General features: G+C 34.3%; 2 protein-coding genes across 4 annotated transcripts in view; one reads left to right on the top strand and one right to left on the bottom strand.

Moving 5' to 3' along the window:
• The first annotated feature begins 3,302 nt into the window (after positions 1 to 3,302).
• Positions 3,303 to 10,352, top strand: LOC109065468 (fibronectin type III domain-containing protein 5-like). Of its 3 annotated transcripts, none has more exons than XM_042737514.1 (6): positions 3,303 to 3,616; positions 7,813 to 7,928; positions 8,121 to 8,286; positions 8,355 to 8,444; positions 8,581 to 8,752; positions 9,789 to 10,352. In XM_042737514.1, exons 1-5 carry the CDS (start codon positions 3,547 to 3,549, stop codon positions 8,718 to 8,720), a joined length of 582 nt encoding a protein of 193 aa, XP_042593448.1. In that variant the 5' UTR covers positions 3,303 to 3,546; the 3' UTR covers positions 8,721 to 8,752; positions 9,789 to 10,352. The 3 variants fall into 3 exon arrangements, with proteins under 3 accessions (XP_042593448.1, XP_042593446.1, XP_042593447.1); XM_042737512.1 differs by having other exon boundaries at positions 8,088 to 8,286; XM_042737513.1 differs by having other exon boundaries at positions 8,088 to 8,286; positions 8,581 to 8,756.
• A 3,531-nt stretch (positions 10,353 to 13,883) lies between these two features.
• The window catches only part of LOC109065467 (collagen alpha-3(VI) chain-like), a 39,057-nt gene continuing 25,036 nt past the window's right edge, over positions 13,884 to 27,904 (bottom strand). The window contains exons 23-42 of the mRNA XM_042737510.1: positions 26,078 to 26,113; positions 25,654 to 25,719; positions 24,846 to 24,908; positions 24,658 to 24,720; positions 24,110 to 24,172; positions 23,826 to 23,876; positions 22,531 to 22,566; positions 22,332 to 22,394; positions 22,089 to 22,151; positions 21,422 to 21,457; positions 21,285 to 21,321; positions 21,089 to 21,100; positions 20,491 to 20,987; positions 19,648 to 19,723; positions 17,920 to 18,561; positions 16,664 to 16,748; positions 16,000 to 16,172; positions 15,629 to 15,799; positions 14,923 to 14,961; positions 13,884 to 14,628 (exon numbers count right to left, since the gene is read on the bottom strand). Coding sequence (XP_042593444.1) covers positions 14,438 to 14,628; positions 14,923 to 14,961; positions 15,629 to 15,799; positions 16,000 to 16,172; positions 16,664 to 16,748; positions 17,920 to 18,561; positions 19,648 to 19,723; positions 20,491 to 20,987; positions 21,089 to 21,100; positions 21,285 to 21,321; positions 21,422 to 21,457; positions 22,089 to 22,151; positions 22,332 to 22,394; positions 22,531 to 22,566; positions 23,826 to 23,876; positions 24,110 to 24,172; positions 24,658 to 24,720; positions 24,846 to 24,908; positions 25,654 to 25,719; positions 26,078 to 26,113 — 2,463 coding nt within the window. The 3' untranslated portion in view covers positions 13,884 to 14,437. The remainder of the gene's footprint in view (positions 14,629 to 14,922; positions 14,962 to 15,628; positions 15,800 to 15,999; positions 16,173 to 16,663; positions 16,749 to 17,919; positions 18,562 to 19,647; positions 19,724 to 20,490; positions 20,988 to 21,088; positions 21,101 to 21,284; positions 21,322 to 21,421; positions 21,458 to 22,088; positions 22,152 to 22,331; positions 22,395 to 22,530; positions 22,567 to 23,825; positions 23,877 to 24,109; positions 24,173 to 24,657; positions 24,721 to 24,845; positions 24,909 to 25,653; positions 25,720 to 26,077; positions 26,114 to 27,904) is intronic.

The following is a 27,904-nucleotide window of genomic DNA, read 5'->3' as shown; positions in this document are numbered from 1 at the left end:
TAATATACTTTAAATTATTATTTATTTCTGTGATGCAAAGCTGAATTTTCAGCATCATTACTCCAGTCTTCAGTGTCACATGATTCTTCAGAAATCATTCTAATATGCTGATTTATTATCAGTGTTGGAAACAGTTGTGCTGCTTCATGTTTTTTGGAAACTGTGATACTTTTTTCAGGATTCTTTTATGAATATATTAAAAAAAACAGCATTTATTCAAAATGGAAATCTTGTGTTACAATATACACAACCATTCAAAAGTTTGGAGTCAGTAATTTGTTTTCTTTCTTTTTTTGAAAGTAATGAATACTTTTTTTCAGCAAGGATGTGTTAAATGGATAAAAAGTGATTGTAAAGACTCATATTGTTAGAAAAAAAATAATTTTTAATAAATGCTGTTCTTTTTAACCTTTTATTCAAAGAAAAGGAATCCAGAAAAAACTATCACAGTTTTCAAAAAAACAAAAATAAAAAAAATAAAAAGTATGAAGCACCACAACTGTTTCCAGCACTGGTAATATCGGCATCATATCTGATAATATCTAATATCAGCATATTAGAATGAGGTTCATGTGACACTGAAGACTGGAGTAATGATGCTAAAAATTCAGCTTTGATCACAGAATTAAATTATATTTTAAAATATATTAAAACACAAAACCAATATTAGAAATTGAAATAATATCTCACAATATTTTTTTTTCTGTATTTTTGATCAAATAAATACAGCCTTGATGAGCACAAGAGGCTCGTTTAAAAAAAACATTAAAAATCTTACTGATCCCAAACTTTTGAATGGCAGTGTACAGTATATGCACACTCACTTACGCCAATACATAAAACTTTGCATCACATAAATCAATAAGCTATTGGACTCCCTTATTCCAGAATCTCATTTGGATTCATTTACATAAGAAATGCATGAGGAATACATATGAGATATTGATAGCAGGGAGCAGTTATGCCAAGAAAAAATATAAGTGGCACAAACATAGGCACGTCCAAGGAGTTCACTGTTATTGAAACAGTAAAAATCTTTAAACATTTCATGTAAGGATCACATTAAAACTGTCTTACCACAAAATATTTAACATCCCTTTGTTTATTTTCGATACTTTTTTCAAATATATTTTATGCATTTGTTTTATTCTTGATCCTGACTTTCAGTAATAAACTATGAACATCTATGAAAAAATTATAACAGTAAATACACACATGACAAGCAGTGATGCCAGTTCATAAATATTAAAAAGATAAAGGAAGTTTGATGTCAGCACTTCTGTGGACTTCCTGTTACCTCTGCACAGCAAAGTGTGACACTTCAACTCTGGCTCAAGCATCCTGCCCTCACAGATACACGGACGACGCTCACACTAGTCTGTTCATGCAAACACACACACACTCGCACATACACAGACACACACTGTTTTTGAAGCATGGAATAAGAGACTTACTGTTCCTGCTGTTGTGAGCGATGAAGTCATGAGTTCAGGTGCCCAGAATCACACTAGGGACAGTTATAGAAAACCTAATCAAACATAATCAAAATACAACAACACAAAAAACTGATATAATGGAGATTGATAATAATGCAAAAAATCCTTCTTTGTTTCTGAATCCTGCAGAAGCCAGAAAAAAATCTTGTTAAACTTTATTCAATTAATTTGACCTGAACTTGATGCATTTGCAATGTGTTTATTGAATAGTACAAATAAATATTATAATGTATAAAAAGTGGTTTAAATAATCTGAATATGTTGCGTGACAAATTATTCTGAGGTTTGACAAATCAATGTTTAAAAAGTAACATAAAACATTAAATATTACTTTAAATGTGTTTTTTTTCCATTTGTATTATATAAAACTTCTTTTATTTTGAAGTGTTAGTAATTTTGTTGTCCACATTTGTGATTTTTTTCCCTTCTTTTTTTAATATCATACTTTTTTGATGTTATATTTTATTTCAATTATTATATTTCAAGTACCTAATTTTTATAGTTTTAATATAATAACCCTGATAAGAGCAGAATACAAAATAATAATTATGTATAAATGAATTAGTAAAATTTGGTGTACAATATTTCATGCCATCTACTACAAAAGGATCTCATTTAATAAATAAAAACAAAATAATGTGATACTGAATATTTAGAATGTTCAGTAAAGGTAAGCAAGCTGTGAAGAAAAGCTGCCCACTTGTGCAGTCTATCACTGGGAGGCAAATCCAGACTGATTTAAGTTCTCGAGCTCTTGTGTAAGACACTGGAAGAATCTCTCACAGGCTGACATTTCCATAGAGAAAATGTCCAAGTCTCTCATCTGTATGTGTGTTTCTACGTGTATCTATACTGGTGCTGGAGTGTCAGAGCCAACACCAGTGAATGAATTCAGTAATGAGATTATACTGCACTTGTCAATCATCATCATCAGGCCTCATGCTGAAGAATAGCTAGACTGGATATTGTCTGTGAAATAATCAGTACTTATTACTTTTGGATGGACTGAAATCACTGCAAAAGACTGCTGTTGCACCATTATTTAAATTAATTGGTTTCCATGAAAGTCAATTATCATGCTATCAGCTATTTCAGATAATCCAGCTCCAAATGTATAAAATGAGAGCTGGGCGCTTTACATGTCTGTCAGTTAGTCTCATCCCATTTAAGTGGATGATACTTGGCCAGATTAAGTGGCAACATGAAGCAGACAAAAGTCAAAATGAGTACTTAAATGCTAAGCATCAACATGAAGATAAACTGCATCAGAAAAAAGTTAGAAATCATTTCTCCTTCTGCAGAAATGCTGAAGGGCAAGTAGACACAAAAAGCACTCATTTAAACAGAGAGGAGACAATCATAAGAAAATAAAAATTTTCTGGAGTTATTTCACACCGAAGAAAAATAAATAATGCTAGATCTATTAAAGAAGGAATACAAACAATCAAACTTGAATTAATAAAAATAAAAATACATTAAATATTAAATTAAATTTAGATACAAAATAAAATAAATTGAAATTTAAAAATTAAAATTACACATATATGTGTAAAATGAAGAATAATACAATATAATAATATAATATAATCACATATCACCAGAAAAAAATGATTACCAAAAACACCTAAATCGAAAATAAAAAAAATACAAAAGAAACAGATAAAGAGCAAGAGATAATATGAAATAGACTTAGATAGAAAAAGAGAGAGAGAAAGAAAAAATATACATAGAAATTAGCTAACAGAGATGCCACAGGCTCACCGCACACTCCTTCAGTCAGGTTTTTTTTTTTTTTTTTTTTTTTTTTTCTCTGAGCTTCCTCAGTCTTGCAGGTATGAAGTCTGCCGTATAAAGAACCGCAAATACAAAAGATTCTTCGCTACATTGTCTCCATCTCAACATCCGCTGTGCAGAACGATGCAGGCGTCGCGCGGGGCTGATGTGGAGCTGTCCGCGGTGCTGAAATCGAGCGCTTCGGTCCCACAGCGACATTCATCGACGTGAATGCAAGACCAGCGGAGGACATTCGCATCTAGACTGCGAGGAAAGCATGAGGAGGGGTTTGATGCCCACACCGCTGCTCATATTGAGCTGTTTCGGAGCGTCGTGGGTCTTGGCTGGTAAGTTTACAAGATTGCATTCCATCAATGCTAATGGAGCATTTATGGGACTGTTGCACATCCTTTTAATTATGACATCCGATGAGGCATTTCGAGATAGTTGTGGTCACATGTGGCATTTGTAATGATGTAAAGCCTGAACCTTTGCGGAGAGCCTGGTAAAATATAAAGCATGAAATTCATTTGGTCAGAGCCAAAAGCCATGCTTAAAGTAAAGCAACTGAACCGAAATATTATGGCAATAATACACACCTGTTGCATCATAACAGACACACACACAGTCACTCGAATGCATTGCATCATAAATCTCTACTAGATTGTGTGAATTCAATTACATTATCAACTGCAAAACAGCAGACAATGAATATAGTTTCATAATATTTAATATTATCTATGCTATACATATTTTTACACATTTTTGATAGTTTAAATCAGATTATTTGGCACAAAAATGAAAAATGAAAATATATAATTCAACTTAACAATAAATAAATGCAAATAAAATAAAAACTTATTTAAATTAAATATTAAATTAATTCTTAAATAAACTTAAAAAATAAAATAAAACTAAATCTGGCATAAAAATATTCTCAAAATACTATTACAGAAAGACAGCTGATTCTTTAGTGACTCTGTCCTGCATAAACCTGTCACCTAATTTAAGCACAACATAAAAAAAAGAAAAAAAAAGAAGCTTCTTCTAATGCAGATTATGCCTGCGAAATAATAAATCCCAACTGCAGCCAACACATTAATGTATGGAGCTATAAATTTTACATCTTAATGCACCATATTCAAGCCCTAGTAAAGACGGAAAAGCCATGAATCAGGATTTAAACAGGCTTCTGGCAGCTGCGACCATCAGATCCTTGATGCTTTTAGAGGCTCCAGTTACAAGAGAAACTCAAAGGTTGAATTGTTAGTAGAAAAATGCAATTTATGTCTTTATTTATTCATGCCTTTTTTTTTCTTTTTTTTTTTGTAACACAAAAGGAGAATTTGTGGTGAACCTTTTCTGTGCAATAAAGAGTTCATGGCTGTCAAGCTCCATAAAAGGGAACAAAAACCACTAAAGCTATGGTCTATAAGGCTTGTGCAATATATTCTGAAGTCATATGACAGCTTTGGGTGAGATATACCGTTCTCTGAGTCAACGAGTCATTACTTATATACTTTATCTTTATATGGTGTTTTGTTTACTCAGTGTAAATCTGTCATAAATGTGGACCAGGACACTTTCATTTCAAACACATTCCCACTCACTTCCTCTTTGTTTCCATAGCAACCAACACAAGCCTATGGAGCTTTTCAGTTGTGTATTTTGTTAAGAAGCAAATACTATATCTACCTTTTTATCTTTACAAACACACACACACAACTAAAATAAATAATTTATAGAAATAGACTAAAAAATAAAAAAAATACTAAATAAAAAAAAAAATAAATATTAAATGAAATACATAAAAAAAGGCTGAAATAACATAAAAACACATACACTGCATGCATCCATTAACATGGTCTGTTTGCCCGGGCATGAAAAACAAACTAAATGTATTGTGTAAATGGTTTAGATATGTTTTTGTTTCATTAACGTATAGGTAACTAAAGTGTTGAACATTAAACATTTTTCAACAGTAAAAATTACAAACTGTGAAATAAAGGAGGTCTCAACATACCATTTTTAAATAACAACCAAAAAAACATAACTAAAAAAGTAAAATAACAACTAAAAACCAAACAAATCCAATATCAATTCTAATATCATATCAACTAACCAATAAAAATAACTAACTAAAAAAAAAAAAAGGAAAATTTATATACTTACTATTAAAAATAGTTAACTAAAAAAAAAAAAAAAAATGTTCATGTTGAAATGGAGTTTCCTGGCAGGTTTGTTTCATCAATAAAATACACATAGACCGCTTTAAAAGTAACCTTAATCTGTTGATAAACAAAAGAGAACTTAAAAAAAGAAATAGAAAATAAAAAAAAATAAAGATAAAATAAAAAAAAATAAAAAGACATACCAAAAGTGAAATAAAAATAAACTGAACTTAAATATTAAATGTAAAAAAGAGAGAGAAAATAACTAAAAATTAAACTGAAATTAAAATGATAACTAAGAATATAAAAACTGAAAGCTAATTCAAACTACTAATAAAAACTATAAGGCTAACAAAAACAAAAAATACAAAAAAAAAAACACAAAAAAAAACACTGAAACAAAAATAACAAAGACCAAACTAAAAAACTTGATCAAAAAAATCTAAGTACACATTAAAGTAATAGTCTAAAGCTAATGAAATTTTCCCCATTGCCTGGCAACTGTAAATAGTCTAAAGCTAATGAACTGTATTGTTTTGTGTCATTCATGTAGCGGCTTCATGTGGCTAATTGCTTTGTGTTAAGGCGAGATTATAGTTAAAATCTCCAGAGGAACATTCAGTCAAAGCCTTCCTTCATTTTGTTTTGTCTTTAGTACAATCATCTTAACCTGTTTTTCTTGACTGAGTCATTCTTTATTTTCAGCCTCAACTGATTTTGTCTGAGATTAAATTAAACAACCTAGAATTGATCTGAGTAAAGTATATACAGTGTATGGCCTAGCTGATCGTTCGTGCTACATCAAATCAAAGTGCTAAAAATAATGTTTTGTAATGAATTAAATATAGATATTTGAACAACAGTGTGAATGGAGTTATGTGTACAGTACGTGATTATCTGCAGTTTTTGTGCCCGTCTTCTACATCTATGTGGGATGCTTTATTTATAATTCAATAGCATGGGAATGTTATTGCTCCCAGAATGCATTTCTACAGCCTATAGAGAAGTCTGTTTACTGCCAGAATCAAGCAGGGGTTACGGTAAATGTCTACACGACTGAAACATACAGTACTCTACAGATGCTTTGCAAGCCTGATTTTATGCATCATCTACATGTGCCAGAGCACAATCCAGAAGACAAATCCATGTACTGTATGCATTCTGCAGTGGGCACTATAGCACATGCATTAGTACATTCATAGTCATTTGCCCAGCCATTTTTCATAGTTTGAAGAGAATCATGATACAAGAGAAAGTGGCACAACCGTTTAGGGAATTCTTTCTGAATGTGTCTTGAATGTTAATTTAAGTCTAAGAGCCTTAAATACACACATTAACATAAGTAACACTTCTACACAGCTTGCTGTTGCTTGAGACTGATTTGTGAGTCTTTCGTTCATAAGTCGGACTACACTGATCACGCTGTTTTATGTTATTGTGCTCAGTATAGTGAGGACTAAATAGGCATGATTTTCCACATCTAAAAATTACAAAATATCTTCAATTGTTCTCAGTTATTTTCTAAAAGGATTTTAAAAATTGTGTCTTTTTTAATTGCTTACTTCTGCCAACACTTCAGTATTAATAAATGTGTAAATGTCAAACACTTCATTTTGTGTTTTCAGAGACCCCCCCACATGAAATATGATTGAAATAAATGTTCACATACTAAGACTATCTGCTCTCACTGTAGCAATACTACAACCTGTTTGTTCATCACATGACATAAAGGCAAGGAGAAGCTTATATGCATGAAAATTTTATCTGGGGCACCTTAATTTGTACCAGACTCACTGCAGGTGGGCAAGTTTCTCACACGTCATCCCTCTACATGGCTTCATGACCACGTCCTCTTACATCTAGAAACACAGTTTACATGTAATGTTTGTGAAATAGTGAAAAACAATTCTAAACAGTAGAGAAGAGAAATAGCAGCACTCTCTGAAGCACACAGCACTCATTCAGCAAACCTTTACTGCTTACCAAGACACCAACAGTAAACACAGTAAAAACAATTAAATATTATTCTAATTTAAATAACTGTTTTCTATTTGAATATATTTTAAAATGCAATTTATTCCTGTGATGCAAAGCTGAATTTTCAGCATCATTACTCCATCACATGTTATTGTTTCTATGGGACTTTCATCTTCATGCAGCTCTTTTTCATTGATGAATCACACAATAAGACCAGGAATGCGCATAAGAAAGTAAATAAATAAAATGTTTAAATTTCAAAGATTTTCAGAGTATAAAAGTCTTGCAAAAAAAAAAAAAAAATCCCACTTTACATATTAAATCCCAAAATCTCCAGCCAAAAAAGAAAGAGATTATCTGCATAAACCAACTGGATTCCTCTTTGTTTTTCCCAGACAGTTTGGCTGCTCCAGTGAATGTGTCCATCAGAGATCTAAAGGGCAGCTCTGCTGTGGTCACATGGGACATCCCAGATGGGGAGCCAGTCATCGGCTTTGCCATCACACAGCAGGTAACCAGAACATAGAGAGAGAGAGGGAGAGAAAAGTCACATACTCAGAACTCTCTATATAGCATGCATATATTTGTATGTTCATTCGAAATCATCTGTTTATAGTGAAAAGTGAAGAGAAGGCATTTGGTTAAATACTGTTGTATCTATCCATAACAGAAAAAAGATGTCCGCATGTTGCGCTTTATCCAGGAAGTGAACACTACCACGCGGAGCTGTGCATTGTGGGATCTGGACGCAGATACGGCCTATATAGTGCATGTTCAGTCCATCAGTATAAGCGGGCAGAGTCCCCTCAGTGAACCTCTGCAGTTCAAAACCCCCAAAGAAGCTGAAAAACAGGCATCTAAGAGCAAAGGTACTAATGAATCTTCTTTCATTTTTCAGTATGAATTAAATAAGTAATAATCAATGTATTTTTCACAGACGAAGTGACCATGGAAGAAGTGGGTCAGAACGCTCAGCTCCGGGCAGGAGAGCTCCTCATCATCGTGGTGGTTCTGATCATGTGGGCAGGTGAGTGAGGAGCACAAAGCCTGCTGCTGTCCACATTCAGAATGTTCAGATTAACTGCAGATATCACTTTATTAGATAGTTCATTGAACAGCATATTGCGCATCTGCAGTGTTCATGTAATTTTTGTCTCTTTCAGGTGTGATCGCGCTCTTCTGCCGTCAGTACGACATTATCAAAGACAACGAGCCCAACAATAACAAGGATAAAGCCAAGAACTCGTCTGAGTGCAGCACCCCTGAGCATCCGTCAGGAGGTCTGCTTCGCAGTAAGGTATAACCGCTGCCCTGCGAGAGGCTTGACCACACTAGGCAGGTACAATCGTCCCAAACTCCACTGACATTTCAGTTCATGTCACAAGACAGTCATCATGTGATCACTGGTAATACATAAATTAAGTCTTGATTTTCTTGGACTATAAACATTTACCTCCAATAATGCATGTGACATTTGATATCAACTGATATAGTGTCATTGAGGTACTATTTTAGATTAGTTTATTTAGTTGTAGTAATTATGTTTTTGTTGTTGTTTTTCTTAAAAAAATTGTCTATTGTTTTTACTCGGTTATAGCTATAGTTATTTTAACTAAATACACTTTAAGTAAAATATGAAATAACTTAAAAATAAGTAAAATATACAATAATTTATTAACATTAGTTAATTGTACAAGTTAATATGATTTTTTTCACTAATTCACTAACATTATTAAAACCAAAAGCTATATCTAGTAATATTAACTAGTAACTTCCATTATTAATAAAAATGTTGTTTAGGTTACCAGTAATTTAGGTTACTATAATTTTAGTTAACTATAACAACCCTAATGCAATGATATTCTAGTAAACATAAAAGCGCAGAAAAATTGCAGGTAATAAGATAATAAGATGGTATAATACAATATAATATAATATAATATAATATAATATAATATAATATAATATAATATAATATAATATAATATAATATAATATAATATAATATAATATAATATAATATAAATACACTGAACTACTGTATATTTTGTATGTACTGAATATTTTTGTATGTTGAATATATATATATTTATTAACACTGTTAGATTTATTAATTAATTATACTTTTTTTATTAACTGTCAGGGCTTTACTATACATTATGGGATTACATTCTCTGGGAGCAATACATGTGATGCTGCTCAAAACAGTAAACAAAGAAGCTGGTTTAATTATGTTGGCTACCTTTTGAAACAGCCTTCGCATTCTTCATTTTTCATTACTCCACTTATTGCACCATGTTCTCCACTGATCACTCCAGGCCACCCTCCAATCCTCTCACTAACATTAGACGTCTGCTTCCACTCTCCGCAGTTCCCCAAGAACAACAACAATAACCGAACGCCATCTGTGAACATTACCAGAGTGTGACAGAATGGTTTCTGCCTCACTGGATTCTGTTTTTACCACACGGATACAACGGCCGTATGTGCTCATCCTCCAAACAGGAAGCAGTAATATTGGAAGTTTCCTGAAAACAGCTGGAATAATCCATAGCGAGCATCTGAAAGAGAAGCCAGAAGGGTGAACTTTCATACAGACCCGCTCTGGCTCCAGCAGTCTGGAGATAAGACCAAATCTGTGGCTGACAGGAGAAAGAAAGAAATGCAGGGAAAAAGACCCTTCTAACTGTTCTTTCTCACTTTACAAACAACTGGTGTCAGCAAGAAGATCTGCGCCCATTTAAAATCCTCTCTTTTAAACCAGAAAACTCTTGAGCTCTGCTCCTTTATCTGGTTTTCTCTTTTACCCTTTTCAAACGGCATGATCCACATTCCTCTCAATGGTGGTGAAGGTTTTTATAATAAATCTTTAGTAAGCCACTAAAGGACATACATTTCTAGCTGTAAAAAATGCTCTAGGAAAAAAAACTTTTTTTTTTTTTTTGGGGGGGGGGGGGGGGGGGGGGGGGGGTGTATGCAAGCATTAAGGGAACATTCCATTTTAGAATTTTGCAAACATGGATACATTAACATTATCAGGAATAAAACACTCTTTTCTCTTGGGTAACATTAAAAAAAAAAACAAAAAAAAAAAAAAAGAAATTGTTAGATGAATGTTCCACTAAAACTATTTTTAGAAGAATATTTAAGACCACTATGTTCGAATTACCAAAAACAAACATTCTAATAATCTTCCAGCATTCTTACAACACTGACAGTTGAAGTCAAAAGTTTACACACACCTTGCAGAATCTGCAAAATTTAATTATTTTACCAAAATAAGAGGGATCATAAAAAAAAAATACATGTTATTTAGTACCGACCCGAATAAGACATTTCACATAAACGATGTTTACATATAGTCCACAAGAGAAAATAATAGTTGAATTTATAAAAATGACCTCGTTTAAAAGTTTACATACACTTGATTCTTAATACTGTGTTGCTGTGACAACTTTAGCACAGAATGAAGATGTGCACATTTTTCCATTTTAGTACTGCCCTTCAGAAGCTACAGAAGATACTTACATGTTTCCAAGAAGACAAAATAAGTTAAATTTACCCTGATGAAAAGTTTTCACTTTTGACTTCAACTGTATAATTAAAATTGGAATTGCAATTGCTCTTTGGAACTCGAAATTGAAAACAAACAAATTAAAAAAAAATTAAGTGGTTTTAAACTTTTTGGACCCCACTGTATAATATGGGATTTTGCAGTGGTTAGAAAACTGACTAATAAACCTGAATATGGATATTTGACATCACCAGGATCTTCCAAGACTTCATCAAGCTTTCCCTTTCATAAACTCTAAAGCATTCAAATGGCTTGTTCCCTCTCAGGGAGAGAAGCATTCATCCAGAGAATACAGTAGGTGGCTTATTTTAGACTGGTTGAAATGATTTGATAGAGAGATGAAAGAATGTTGTGGAATGATTTTACTGACAGCTCTCGTTCCAGCATAAAGAGAAGACTTTTATTTCTATTTCTGATTGTGGTGTTGTTGTTTACACCTGCAGAGATACTTGACAAAAAAAAAAAAAGTATTAAAATGGTATAATAAACCAGCAGTGCTGGGGGAGAAACTCCTAATTTAAAATAGGCAGAATTTAGAAAAATACAGTTACACTTTTTAATTAAAAGTGTAATCAGGTCTGTACTTGTTCCGGCAAAAAAAAAAAAAAACAATTAGGAATTTGAATAACTAAAAGAATGCTCTCAATCAGAGCGACTGGATTAAATATAAACAGATGAATTTACATTAAATATGTCAACAAACCAGAATACACTAATTTGTATAACCAAGCAACATTTAACAAAATATTTCGCTGTTTGGAAAAAGCACTTAAAATGCCATACATGGGCTCAAACCAGTCAATATTTTTATTATTATTATTAATTTTTTTTCTAATCTTTACTAATTTACTCAAATAAATCAGACGCTGTAATGTTAGGAGAGCATGTTTTCTTATTACTGTATCTCAGTGGGTGATAATGTGAAAAAAACAACAATGTTGGGTTTTTCATACTGCCTTGCTACTACTAAAGTACCTTGTTTTTGGATAAGCTATTAAAGCCAGCTCAGCTACACACAGAAAAAAAAAAAAAAAAAAAAATGTTTTAAATGTTTTTGAATTGCATAGAAAATTTCTGTTCATTTGGATTACATAGTTTTCACATCAACAAACTAATAAACTTGCATATTGGTCAGTCATACATAAATGAAACAGGTCAGTTTCCTTTAATAGTACTAACAGACTGACTGCATTTTAAATACACAATAACCAGATTATGTATCATCAATAAATCCAATTTAAGTCATGAATTTTGCAACTACTATAACTGCCTGTTCCACAGCTAGACATATTTTAATGATATTTATATATTTTTTTCTAATTATATTTTCACAATGAAATAATTTAAGCTGATTCTAAGCAAACTGAATAAATATGTTTTGAAAATGAGTATTTGAATAAAAAAATCGATGCAAATAGTTAACAATAAATGATTTTTTGAGTGCAGAAATTGTACCTGTTTCATTTATGTATGACTGACAAATATTAAGTTTGTTTATGTTAAAACTTTGTAATCCAAATAGATGGCAATTATATTCAATTCAAAAACATAAATATGAAATTCGGGCCTTTTTGTCAATGGATAAAAAGCATCTATAACCCCCCAACACTGTTAGATACTACAATACTATTGTACTTACTGTATGAGTGGTTGTGTATATTGCATTATTTAGTAAATAGTGCTTATTCTTTAACAAATGGAATTGTAGTAGAACGAAGTAATTTAAACATTCTAATAGTGCTTCTGTTAGTTCTACATGTTCTCATTATGATGTCAAGCCTGGTTTCAGTTATTTTAAATGGTGTGAGAGAATTTTGTGGTTGTCTATAAGACAAGATGAATGATGAAGGACATTTTCAGTATTCACTGGACTGCCGATCAGGACATTCCCCTGTGCTTTCTCAATATCATCTCTGAGGAAGACTATCCTCCTCTCCAAACAAGGGCTGAACATGCTTCACATCAGCAATAATAACCACGGGGGATTCTGACCGGCCTCCAGGATTGCACTTAAACCGGCAGGACCGTCAACGGTGGTCGATAACAATATAGGAATTGCAGGACTGAAGTCACTGTAATGTAATGTTCTCAATTTTACTGTGTGCTTTTACCACACTATCCTGAATGCATTAACTGTCATTAAATCTGATGAATGGAATTGAAAAATATTTTGTGCAGTTACTGCCACACTTCCTAAAGCTGAATACAGAATAGCTAAACTAATAAATTAATATTCCCATCCTAAACTCACACTAATGGGTTAATCAACCTTTTAATGTTTTGCTTATAGTGGAAAAATTACTGACCCTCAGGACATCAGATGCAGACTTAATTTTAAAATTAGCATTGCATTACTTGCTCACCAATGGATCCTCTGCAGTGAATGGGATCCATTGGTGAGCAAGTGATTTAGTGCTACATTTCTCCTATATACTTCAATGGACTGAGGGCAAGTACATTTTAAGTACATTTTTACTTTTTGGGTGAACTATTTCTTTAAACTGAGGATGAGAGAATGCATTTTGAATGTTGAAAAAACACATTTTAGCACACTTTATGACACAGCGCCCTCTTCTGGCATGCATCCTAACCATCAGACTATCAAATGTGCATAATTTTTCAGGATACCTTACCTACAGTATGTTTTATATATATATATATATATATATATATATATATATATATATATTTATTTATATATATATATTTTTTTTTTTTTTTTTTTTTTTAATCAATAAATGTTTAGTGGTTTAAAAAAGGCTAACATCCCCTAAAAATGTTAACAGTAGACTGTTTTTTTTATTTTACTGTATATCCAGGGGCTTTCCAGAAACACTTATTTAAAAAAAAGTGAGGCTCCTTAAATAGAATTCTTATTTTCATAGTGTTTTTATTCCTCTTAACAGTCGTTTTGATAACAATGTGCATTAAAAAAAAAATAATAATAATAAAACCTTGGACAATTCACTCAAGGAATTCAGTGAAAATTAGTTTTTATAAAGGTGATTAAAACAAACATCTAAAATTAAATTTTATTTTAAAGGTGAAGAATGTTTTTCTGCACTACTAATGGCACCAAACAGAACTGTAATATGTGCGTTTAAGATGTCAAAAACATTGTCTAAACCAATGGCGTGAGTTTCAGGTGGGTCTACTCATTTAATAAAGCAATGGCTGAAATTATTGAAACTGAACCATTATTTTTGTAGTTCTTTCTGGTGCTGCCAAAGATGCATCATTATAAACTTCATCTTTAAACAAATTCTGCTCTTGTAATCAAATCTTTCCTACACTCAAATTTAGCAAAATATACATTTACATTTAGCTAAAACCGCTTCTATCTCTGCCGTTTGACAGTCGTGATGAGAATGTGATCATGTAAGCAGAAGCTGCCAAAAGTACCTAAATGGATGATAAATTCTTTGTAAATTCATTAGGTACACAGTTTAGATGTTTGGAGATACTTTTCTGGTCCTGAAACAGCGAATCTCACAGTCCCTCTGAGTGTTGAATCTGTTGTTGTTCCCGTCACAGCCTCCGTACCAGAACCGGACACATTGGCCAGTGCTGACGTTGTAGTGCCATTTCACTGAAAAGTTTGAGCAAGCTCCTGCATCGACTTTGAGCTGGCAAATGTCTATGAGCAGAAAAAAAAAAAAAAAAAGATATAAAGGGTGTAAGTTACACAGAGTGACGATGAGGCTGATCAGTTTGAGGCCATTTAAAAAGGTCACACTTTTAATGTAAAAACCATGCATATTGAGTTCAGCAATAATGTTATACTTGATTTGCATGATTGTTTTAGTGAATCAGGGATGCTCTTCATATGTATCCGCATTTTGGTTTAGGTTATAGAAAACATAATTGGCTTTATATATAAACAGTAGTAGTCTATGACACATCATTTCTGTCAAGTAAATGTATCTTTTACCCTTGAAAATGGAATCATCCTCTGGAAGATTTTCAGATTCTGTGGGAGAAATTTGAACAATATCAAACCTCTGTACATGTAGGTAAATAGTCTACATAAAGCAACCAATATATACATTAAAAATATATGGTATGTATTAAGTAAATTACTATAAATGGTTGAATTCCTATATTATAATGCATTATATATTTTATAAGATGATTACCACACGATGGATGGCTGGATAATAATAATAATAATAATAATTATTATTATTATTATTATTATTATTATTATTATTATTATTATTATAAATTAACCCTCTTGTTATCAAATATTGGAATAATACTTTCTACTAACTTTATTTTAATTAGCACAGGTTATGTGAAAAATGACCCATAATGTTTTGTTTTTGTTTTTCATTCAGAAATTGAGGTGCATAAGCTCAGATCAATGAGGCCTATGACAAAACTGGTGCTAATTTAAAAAAAAAAAAAAAAAAAAAAAAAAAAAGTTGACCAAAAAACTGAACCCAAGATCTTTTAGCATAATAAGAGATTTACAACCAATTTTTTAAAGGCTGTTCATTTTTGACTGCATAGGAACACCAAATTAGATAAAGGATTTTCTGCACAGCACAGGGATTAAATAAAAAAGAATTGATCACGGGAAAAAAGTAAGGATTAGGAACAGCCTAAATAATGCTAAGCAAGTTTGGTAAATTTACCTGTAGACACACATTCCATAAAGCACTCGTCCTCTGTCAAGAATCGGTTTTCATTTCCGCCACAACCACCGTACCAGAAGCGCATGCATTTCTTAGTCTGCTGGCTGTAGTACCATCTGGACATATACGATCCACACACATGGCCAGAATCTTTCTCAAGGAAGCATCGTGCTGTTGGAAACGAACAGTACACTCCAGTAATTCCCTACAGCACTGAATACTGAACTCTGTCAGAGAAACAGCATAAAAACAGCTTGTGCATTTTTAATGTGAGTGAGGATACAGTGCTGCGTCAGAGATATGTGCAACTTCCAAAAAGGTAGAGGAGGTAAATCAAGGGTAAATTGGCCAGTAAAATCTGGATTCACCACCTTTAGTCTTCGGGGGCTCGGTTTTGTCTTCTTTGTTCTCTTCCGTAAATCGTTCAGTGCCATCAAGTTGACTGGTTTCAGTGACTTGTTCTGTGTGTTGCTCATCATAAACATCTTCATATTCCTCCAGAGGTTCCTCTGTTGCGATATTCCCTTCAATGGGCAGAATATATCTGAAACACAGTTAGACTGATTCAGATCACTGTCTAACTAAAAATCACAGAATGTGTCCTGTAAAGCTAATTAGTGTTCTATTGACCACCAGTCTGTGTGTCAATGTGCCAATAAAAACAAAATAAGGCTCATGAAGCCCAGTGTAGCGAAGGTTTATTGAATAGACAACACTTTTTATTTTTTGTTTAATCAATTTTGCAAGAAACAACAGTAAATACAGACGCAAGTGGCCATAGATGGGGCCAAGAATGACTTACACTTTTGGGACAGTGCAAAGAATCAGAAGTCAATAAGGTAAAGTTTTTAGACCCTAAAACCTTTGAATTATTAAGCCCACAGCTTAATCAACTGTCACACAACCAACAGCATACACAGAAAAACATGCAAAGAAAATGCTTCTGCTGCTACAGCCAGATGGTTTGGAAAATACACAACCCATGCGCTAACCTTGATTTTATGTCTAACAATTGTGGATGGTAAATTACTTTACCTCTCTATGGTCTGTAGTCCAGATACAAGCCTTGGCACAAAACTATGATCATGAGGTTGTACTGATGACCAAGGTAAGATTCCTCCTGTAAAACAACAGCAGACCTGAAACTAAAACTGGAATAAAAATTAATAAAACTATGTGGACTTTAAAAAAAAATACACAACAAAATTACAAAAACTCAATTTGAATGAAGTAGTGACATAAGTATAACTAATACTTATTAGATTTATTTAAAATACATGACAAAAAAGACATTAAAATGACAAAAACAGAACAAAATTACTTATCTGAATCGTAAACGATTAAAGACAATGTTCGCATCTGTTAATTTTCAGAAGAAGAGGAAAGCAGATGATATACTGTAGAGCTTTTGGGCTATTGTTCACAGAAAACGTTAAAAATGACAAAAAAAAAACACAAAATGACTAAAACTTTAAAGCAAATTGAAAATAAAACTAAAAACTACAATAAAAAAAATAATAAGATAGTTGCTTAAATACTACTTAAATAGTGACAAAATACTACAGCATGTTTTTTGAGATATTAAAATGTAGTAAGGACATCGATAAAATAGTCCATGAGACATCATTGGTTCAACTGTAATTTAACAAAGTTATGAGAATACTTTATCTGTGCAAAGAAAACAAAAACAACTTTATTTGACAATTCTTCTCCTCCAAATCACATATTCCGCCATTATGAAGAGTACCTCTGCATGTAAACAGCATGCACGACTGCGCGTCATGCTGCTGACATAGAACATGCATGCGCTGAGCCTTGTTTACATGCAGAGGAATGCAATGCGCATACATCATCGTACTCTCCATAATGGTGATTTGGAGGAGGATGAATTGTTGTTGTTTTTTTCTTTGCACACAAAAAGTATTCTTGTAGCTTTGTAAAATTACGGTTGAACCAATGATGTCACATGGACTATTTTATGGATGTCCTTACTATGTTTCTGAGCCTGGGAACATTTCAGTTACATTGCTCTCTATGGGGGATTTAATCAAAAATATCTTAATTTGTGTTCTGAAGATAAATGAAGGTCTTACGGGTTTGAAACAACATGAGGGTGAGTAATTAATGACAGAATTTTCCTTTTTGGGTTAGCTATCCCTTTAACAAACATTTCTGTTGCAAATAATGAAAGAGGATGTTAACATCTGTTAATTTTCAGAGGAAAAAGTCTGCAAGTTTATACAATTCTATCGCAGCGGTCTTATGCAAACACAATCATGAATATTTCTTACTGTGGAGCATATGCAGGAAGGCGTAAGCGAAGCGTGTGCTGTAATCTCTGTTATCCAGGAATACCAGGTGCTGCTCCAGACGAGAGCTGGTGAGCTCCTCCATCCGGGTCCAGTTGAATCTCTGTCCCGCCATGAGGATAAACAAAACAACATTCTGGCACTTACACAATCCAGATAAATAATCAAGATGAGCTTTGCTGCCCTCAGAGTCTTCACCAAAAACAGCCATGACCAGTCGTTTGCTTCGTGGCCTTTCTGCTTTAAGGATAACGTTAGTAATCAGCCACTCTAAAGCAAACTCAGGATGGGATGTCCCACCCACTTGCTTCACTGTATTAGTAATATGCCTCTTCATGATATTTCGATCTTTAAATTTAGTGAAGCTGAACTCCTCGTTGATGTAAGAGGAGCCGTAAATAGAGCTCTGCTGGTAGACAGACACTCTGGTTTTCCCATCGGCTCTGCTCGGCTCGCTGCTCACATCGATCCGGTCCAACAGAGACAGCAGAAGCTCCTTCGCATTTACATACTGTTGAGTCTTCAGGTTATCAGACCCATCCAGCAGCACAGACAGGTCCAAATCCATCTGCAGGGGTGGAGGCCGCAGAATTACACCACACACTGGGTCTGGGTTACAACGATCTGGGAAGAGAGAATAAAAACGCAATTTGTAATTAAAGACACCCATGATCCAAAACCTGCCTACATTAGGCCACACCCTAACAGAAATGAAACCTCATAAATGACTGGTTTGGGACACTCTAGATAGACAGCAACCCTGTGTGTCATACAAAAAGAGCTCCTCACTGGGACTTCACTAAGATAACTAGGGTTGCAAAAAGGTGGAAAATTATTATTTTATTTTTTTTCTCATAAGGATTTTTGGAAAATTTCCGGAAACTTCCCCGAACTTTTCCACCCCTTTGTAACCCTAAAAATATCACTAATTAAAATATAATATTAATGCACACAAACATTGGTCAAGACATGCTTTTTTTTTACAATCCAGATAGAAGTTAAGATTCTGTAACTTCACCACTATAAATGAAATTTTATTGAGCTTGCTGCAATGCATAATTTACTTTTCATTAGGAAGTTGGCATGCTGAGTTGCTAATATAATGACATGAACTGTAAGAAGTATAAATAAAAATAATACACATGAATACTGGTCAAAACATGCTTTTTCGAGGATTTAGAATCAACATTTCTGTAACTTCATCCACCATCATATATGGACTTAATGAGCTTGTTGCTGTGCATTATGGGATTGACTTTTCATTGGGAAGTTGGTTTGCTGAATAATACTCTAATAAGCATAAAATTAATAATGCACACAAATATTGGTCAAAATAGGCCTTTTATTTAGGTTTTACAATAAAGATATCTAAGTTTGTCCATTATAGATGGATTTTTACTGCCTTGTTGGGAAGTTGGCATGCTGCACTCTAACAAGGAAAACAATAAGTAGTGCACACAAATATATGTTACAACATGCATTTTTTTTATTTTTATTTTTTTTTATAATCAACATTTCTCTAACTTTGTCCACGATCAAAGATTACAGAACTTGTTGTTGGAATGCATTATAGCTGGGATTTACTTGCTGCCTTAAGGGCCATTCACTTAGAAAGCATTTCTCACAGAGCCTTCACTACTTCAGTAATAAATGAATTGATGCTCATAGAGGTGAAAAGGATCAAATGTGAATGTCTGCACTGGAGCTTACCAAAACAAATGATGCACCGTTTAATGCGATTTACTCCTCTGCCATCAACAATGATGTAGCTTCCTGTGTCATCAACCTGAGACAGACATTTGAGACAGACATTCAAAGCTAAGAGTGTAAGCAAATTATCAAAAAACAGTTTGTAAATGGATGTGTAGAACTTGATGGCGTTCCAGTTCTATGGAAATCTGAGGGCACAGAAATCTGCAGAAAGTTCCATAGACAAACAAATTTTACCTAAAAGAGGATCGTTCTCATTCTGTCATCACAAATCACTAATGATGATTCAAATTGTTTCAAATTGTTTCATAATTGATGAACTGATCTAAAGTGAACTGAATCAACACTGAACTGACTGGAGCTGAAAAAAGAGACTACTGACTTTTTTAGAGCTTCTATATAGCTGGATTAAGCTTGTTTTATAATTGATGAAATCTGCATGATTACTGAGCTGAACTGAATCATCAAATGAACTGACATGAGCTGAATAATGATACTATTATCCACTATAGAGCTTGGGTGTGTTTCCCAAAACCATAGTTGCTAACCTGTTTTTGGGAAACACACCCCTGCTTTGTGGTTGAACTGAGTTTTTCTTAACTGATAAACTTTGCAGCACTGACACTGTTATTAAACCTAACTAAATCCACATTAAACCAAACTGAGCTGAATAATGACACTAATGTCTGTTTTGTGCTTCTTTACAGCTGGAATTGTATTTTAAGAACTTTGTAAAATTAACGCTGTTATTTTCCTGCCTGTTTATTACTGTGGAGTAATCTAAATAAATATACAGGTAGGTGCATTTTTTGCATATGCAAATCTGATTGTTTTCTTAACTACCTGCATTGCTCGGCTCACATCATCAGCAGGATTTAAGGCGATCACTCCGAGGCCAATGTCTGCAGCCTTGAACTCCAGCATGGCTGTTGCAAGGCTTGATTCATCCCTCGATGGCCCGTTTGTGAAGAACACGGCCACTTTCCTCATAAGCCTGCCCTTTCGGACACGTTTGAAGATGTTCCGGGCCACAAAGCTCATGGCTTGTCCGATGTCTCTGGTTTTTGTGGTTCTTTCTAGAGGGACTGCTTTTACAGCTTCCAGAAGAGTCTTCTTCTTAAGGTGGTCTGTGAAACGGATTAGGTTCCTGGTCTTGCTGTTGTAGGAGATCACAGACACTCGTGCTCCCCATGGACAATTTGTTTCAGCAAAGGAGATGTCTTCCAGTAAGGACAGAGCAGCAGAATGCATTCGCTCGAACACCTGAGGACTCACACCCGCAGACATGTCCAATGCTATCATCAGGTCTGTGGGGTAAACTGGACACCGGCTACCATTATCTAAAAGCATTAAAAAAAAATAATAATAATAAAATTTACTATTCGCAAAAAGTGACTAATAAATGAAGCACTGCAATGTTAAAATATAAGGCAAAGCATACCGGAGTAGCAAGCTGTGGAAACAAAATAAAAGATAAAATTTATATGCATTCCAAATAATTTCAAGGTTTAAAAAGGAAAATACACATATAAGGGATCATGAAGAGAAAAATTAAAAAATGTAATAAGATAATGACTAGAAATCACTAGCAGTCATTCTGGCTGGCATTCTTTGGATATTAGGCGCTCTGAACTTACGACAGTTTTTGCGAATGTATTCAACCAGGTCACAGTCCTTGACATTCAAAAGCAAAAAAAGAATGATAGAGGGAAAATAATCAAACTTTTGGAACTGATGAGTAATGTAAAGATAACACATAGTAATATCAACCTACAGGCATTGGACTGATTCCAGGAGGTCCGTTTTCACCCTAAAAATAAAATAAAATGAAATAAACCATTTCATAAATACATAAACAATTAAAGAAAGAAAGAAAGAAAGAAAGAAAGAAACAAAGAAACAAAGAAACAAAGAATCAAACAAAGATCTTTGTACCTTATTTACATTTGCTTAAACTGACCAGGTTTTGTGATGTATAAACATTAAAATTAAATAAAAGCAAATCACAAATTTTAATCAAATGAATTACATGATGTGCCAATTAAACAATTGCATTAGTCACACATCAATTTTGGCTGAGAAATTACCCCACAATAGATCATTTAAAGTCATTATTGTGTTAGATGAGAAAAGCATTGAACAGACTTTACAAAAGAGTAGCTTCAGAAATAAATATTTTGATTCAATATTGCTTAAATAATGATAAAAATGGGTTTTAAAGGTTTTTTACTTCATTTAACTGCATTCTCATAGGCTACATCACACAGTCAGTCTTCATCCTGCATCATACTCACAAGCAACTGCATGCAGTGTAAGATGACATAGAGGTCTGGGTGTGAGGGGTGCACTAAATGCATCCATTTTAATGCATTCCAGTTTTTTCAACAACCTTAATATAATTATTTACTTAAATTTGTAAGAACGTTTTGCAAATGACTGACCCTGTGTCCGTCCATCCCATTCTCTCCCGGAGCACCTGGAGGACCCGGACGACCAGTGTTTCCCTGATGACATCAATACATAATACAACATAACTGCATACATTTCCTCAAAACAAATAGAACTGTCTCTATGTATAATGTTAAGTAAATTAAAGTCATTTAAAAACATGATTGTTCTGTTGGACGTTAACTTTTCAGAAGGTTAATAAATTAAGGCAAAATGTAAATTAGATTAAAGCATACCGGTTTTCCTCGATAACCTGTATGTCCTTTATTTCCACTGGATCCTTTGGTACCATCCTCACCCTATTATTATGATCAATGATATTAATAATGTTAAATAATGTTATACCAATTTAAAATTACTATTATTAACATTTACACAATTACATAAAACACATAATGATGAGCTGCAACAGATGTTTAACTAGCTTTAACACACCTGCAAACCAGGAAGGCCAAAGTTTCCAATGTTTCCCTAAAAGCAATTTTATTCTGTTAGTTGAATAACCATAAATGTACTCAAAGGAGAGAAAACAAGTCACTGTATTTTCCAGAAAAGTATGTTTTGTGTGCTTGATGTTAATTGCACTCATTTTGGAATATAAGTCATAGCATGTTTCAGATGATTTAAAAAACACAACTTATATCCCATGAAAATACAATAAATAGACAAATTAAAACCTTTTATAATATATGATTTGTGAAACAGAAATAGCAGATGTTCAGATGCAATTTCTCTTAGAATTTCTCAGATTTTTCATTAAATTCGTGTATGGCAAAGGTATGACTCATACGTCAGAATGCTGTTCATAGACTTCAGTTCAGCATTCAACACAATTCTCCCTGAGCGACTGTGGAGAGGGTGAGCAGCACCAAGTTCCTGGGTGTGCACATCACAGAGGAGCTCTCCTGGACCGACAACACCGCAGCACTGGCCAAGAAAGCACAGCAGCATCTCTACTTCCTCCGCAAACTGAGAAGAGCCAGAGCCCCAGCCCCCATCATGTGCACCTTCTACAGAGGCACCATCGAGAGCATTCTGACGAGCTGCATCACTGTGTGGTATGGCGCCTGCAACGCGTCTTGCCGGAAGACCCATAAACGCATAGAGAGAGCAGCTGAGAAGATCGTTGGTGTCTCGCTCCCCTCCCTCCAGGACATTTATGGAACCTGTCTCACCCGTAAAGCCCTCTGCATTGCAGGTGACCCCACCCACCCGTCACACAGCTTCTTCAGTCTTCTGCCATCAGGGAGAAGACTGTGGAGTCTCGTAGGCCAGAACCAGCAGACTGGGGTGCACCACTGAACTTTGAACCCCCAGCACCCCCCCCCCCCCCCCCAGCTCCCACTAACACACTGGGACCTGCACCAGACACTTTGTGCAGCATTGGTCTGCTCACTACCTCATTCAGCATTTAACGGACCTCATTCAAATACCTCTTCTGTCAGTTTAAATAAAGAACTGCTCTCTGAGATTTTTGACACTTGTTTGTTTAGTTGACTGGTTTGCACTCTATCTCCCATGTGCCTTGTGCTGCTCTACTTATCTTTCTTTTTACATGACCTATATTTGTATAGTTGTAATTTATATTTTATTTGTATTTAATGTTCTACTGTTAGTGTTATCCGTATGCACCAAGGGTCTGAGAGTAACGCAATTTCAATTCTCTGTGTGTATGTACTGTACATGTGGAAGAATTGACAATAAAGCAGACTTGACTTGACTTGAGGTACCTTGTGTCCTTTGGGCCCAGAAGGTCCATACCCGTCTCTTCCATCTTGTCCCTGTGAGCATAAAGTCATGCATTAAACTGAAAGTCACACTAAACTATAGTAGTCAACATTTGAAATGGGTCAAAAAAGTTCATCAAAGTTGTCCTAAGACAAGACTGCATTTTGGTTTTAGGACAACTTTGATGAAAGGTTTTGATCCACTTCAAATTTTGACTAGTGTATTTATTATGGTTTAAATGATTTAAACATTTTGAAGTAAACAATGCATAAATGCAACATCTGACTGGAGGCCCTTTGAATCCCTCTGGTCCCAGCGTTCCCTTGGGTCCTGAGTCACCAGGTGGACCCTAAACACAAGCAGGCACAGTGTGAAAAGAGGAGCATAGAATTGATGTACAACATCCAGCTGCCACACTATAACATAACATACAGTACTGAAGACCAACCAGGTATTAAAGGAATAGTTAACTAAAAAAATTTAATTTGCTGCAAAATTTACTCTCTCTCCATCCAAGATATGGATGAGTTTGTTTTTTTCAGATCCTCTGCAGTGAATGGGTGCCGTCAGAATGAGAGTCCAAACAGATGATAAAAGCATCACAGTAATCCATAAGTTTGGACTCTCATTCTTACGGCACCCATTCACCCCAGAGGTCTGATGAGCTTGAGTAAATTTTCAGCAAATTTTCATTTTTGAGTTAATTTTTCCTTTAATTTGACTAAATAAAAGCCAGTCAGACCTGTAATGGTTTTGGAAATTGTTTTTTCACAGAGTCAGGAAAAGTGACAGAAGTATGGAAGAAGAAAACTTTAACGCATCAGTCTTACATACCCTTGGCCCTCTGGGTCCTCGACCTCCCTTTGAACCTTCAGGTCCAGGTGAGCCAAAGGTACCCTATGAAAACACTCATGGTTCTCTCAACAGTCACTGTATTGTTCTCTCTGAGCTCTTTATCATATGTTTTGTACTCTACGGCTAAAACATGAACATGCAGCTAGCTTAAACAAGTGAATACACACCTGAATCCCAGGTACACCTGGAGGACCACTGTCTCCCTGAAACCCTTTTGGGCCTGGTTGTCCCTGAACAGAAAAAAATTTAATAAATAAAAAATCAGGGAGGTATAACAGTTCATACGACTTTTAAAATCATTTAAAAAACTGATTTTAAAATGCTAGACATCATACACCTACTGTCACAAAGGAAAAACTGGGCATCATAAACTAAATGACTGAGGATCACACACTACCAGACTTTAAATTTGTTCCGATCACTACAAACTCATACAGAAACATATGCCTTGTTGCTAAGAGACATGTGACAAATGAAAACAATGTGCGTTCTAAAACTGACAGAAAATATTAAACAAGTTTAATATCCTCAAATGGATAGAATCATTGATCTTTTTTTACATGACCTTATTTGTATATTTGAATAGTTGTATTTTATATTTTATCTGTATTTAATGTTCTACTGTTAGTGTTATCTGTATGCACCAAGGGTCTGAGAGTAACACAATTTCAATTCTCTGCATGTATGTACTGTACATGTGGAAGAATTGATAATAAAGCAGACTTGACTTGATTGTCTGTAGCTAAACAATAGAAGTCTGTGACCATCATACACTACATGATTTTCTATGGAATCTGTCAACTCAAATCTGCAGTCTGGCTCTGACTGCTTGCAACTACTGTAGCATCAACTTCTCCAGACTGTAAATCTGGGGAAAATCAGGGCAAAAGTCATGTAGTATATTCCAGCCTTGACATTAGAAAACTCTTATCTGCGTGTTTCTTTTTAAATAAAGGTGAAATTTCCAGTTCTCACCACTTGTCCCAGGTAACCAGATGGCCCTTGCTGTCCAGTATCTCCTTTTTCATTTGAAGATGCACCCTATACAGATATACACATTTACCATTACCATATTACTACAGCAGAACAGAATAGATTACACATTATAATAAATGACACTTACAACAACAACAACAATCCTACTAGAATTCATATTTGAATAGTATATTAGAATTGAAATGAATGAATTAGAAAAGAACAGAACAGATTTAATATAATAAACAACACAATAATAATAATTATTTTTATTTTTATTAATTAGAATATGTTAGAATTAAGAGTAGATTAGAACAGACAATATTAGAAAAGAATGAATCAGATTAAATTAAAATAGAACAAAGTAGCCTAGAGCAGAAATTAAAAGAACAGATTTTTATTTATATATTGCATGCTACATTACCGGCAATCCTGGTCGGCCTTTTCTTCCTGGAGCACCCTACCAAAATACACTGAGAATTTATCTGAAGTATAAAACTTTTTAACCCTTATTTAATTAATATTTTCTCTGCTGATAAAGGATATACAAGATATCCATTTGTCACACCAAATTTCAGATACAAATCACGACCATTATGGTACAACACACTAAAACAAGAACCATTCAAAAGTTGGGATCAGTGAGATTTTAATGTTTTTGAAGTCTCTTATGCTCACAACAGCTGCATTCATTTGATCAAAAGTACTGTACAGTGAAAAACAGTAATACTAGCCTGGATGGGGTCAATTTGTTGTGCAGCGCTCGCTTGAGGTGGCTTATCAATGGATTTTACCTGTGCCCCAGGATATAAGTTTTTAATCCCTTCTCGCTGTCAGACGCCACAGAATGGATTCTCGACAGAAAGGATTCTACCTGTGACCCAGGACAAGTTTTTAATCCCTTCTCGCTGTCGGACACCAACGTCTTCGGCATGGAGGTGTGAATCCTTGCAATCCAGTGTGTGTCAGGATGGCTCTGATAAATTCTAAATCTCTCGTGAATAAGACTTTTTTTTACATCACCTCAAGCAAACTGGATTTTTTTTTTTTTTTTTTTTTTTTTTTTTTTTTAGTGACTGAGACTTGGTTGAGTAAGGGGAATACAAACCCCTTTTCTGAGCTTGTGCCTTCAGATTGTTCTTTTCTGAAACACCTTAGATTCTATGGGAGGGGTGGTGGGCTTGCATCTGTTTTTAAAAGCAGTTTTTGTTGCCGATCTTTAAAGACTGAATTGTTTTTGAGTTTTGAAGTTCTTTCGGATCAGATAGGGATCAGTTAGCCATCACTGTGGTCTATCGCCCTCCAAATCCAAAGGATTTTTTTTTTTTTTATGAGTTTGCAAACTTCTTAGAAGACACTGTTCTTTGTATGATTGGCTTTTGATTGTGGGGGACTTTAATATTCACATATGTTTTGAGTTTAACTCTTTGCCAAGGATTTTACTAATCTGATTAACTCTGTTGGTTTTGTGCTGGTGTTTTATATATATATATATATATATTATATAATATATATATTATTTTTTTTTTTTTTTTTTTTTTTTTTTTTTTTTTACTCTAAAGCCTTGATTTGAGTTTTTCTGATCATATGCCTGTTACATTTAGCTGCTCTCTGCCACATCAAGTTTCAAAAACTAAGAGGGTTTCACAGCAGATTCAGAGACTTTTAGTCCATCTTCTAGTGATGATTTCTCTGCTCTTTTCAAGGAGGCTTGTCCCTGTCAATTTTTTTATGTCGATGAACATCTTATGTTGTTCATTTCCATCAGTAATGACATAATGAGTCCTGTGGCTCCGCTAAGAGAAAAAGAGAAAAATTCTAAAGTTGAACTTTGGTTAACCGACACCACATTTATACTTAGGTTGTCTGTAGCATATCAGACCCGAACCAGACAAATTAAAGATTTGATCAGGACCATGGTTGAAACATGAGGAGCCGAATTCCTCAGAAAGGCAACAGGATGTTGTAAATCTCCTAGTGCAACAAGTCAGAAGCAAGTCCACTAACCAACCAACTCTTTCACAGAACAGCTTTCAACATTAACACCATTAGAACAATTATTGACAATTTCAATTCGGAGAAGAGATTTGGGGCAAGTAATCAAGATTGATGGTCAAAGAGATGCACAGCCTGACCATCACATGTAAACCCATGAGAGTAAACAAGATCGTTGGATTGACTTTCCCCCACCTAGCAGAACCAGACTCAATTCCTAAGGGGACCTTTTAACCTCTGGTCTCCACAGAACATC

Source organism: Cyprinus carpio, chromosome B13 (genome assembly GCF_018340385.1).
Source record: "Cyprinus carpio isolate SPL01 chromosome B13, ASM1834038v1, whole genome shotgun sequence".
NCBI lineage: Eukaryota > Metazoa > Chordata > Actinopteri > Cypriniformes > Cyprinidae > Cyprinus > Cyprinus carpio.
This window is presented reverse-complemented; position numbering and strand designations above follow the sequence as displayed.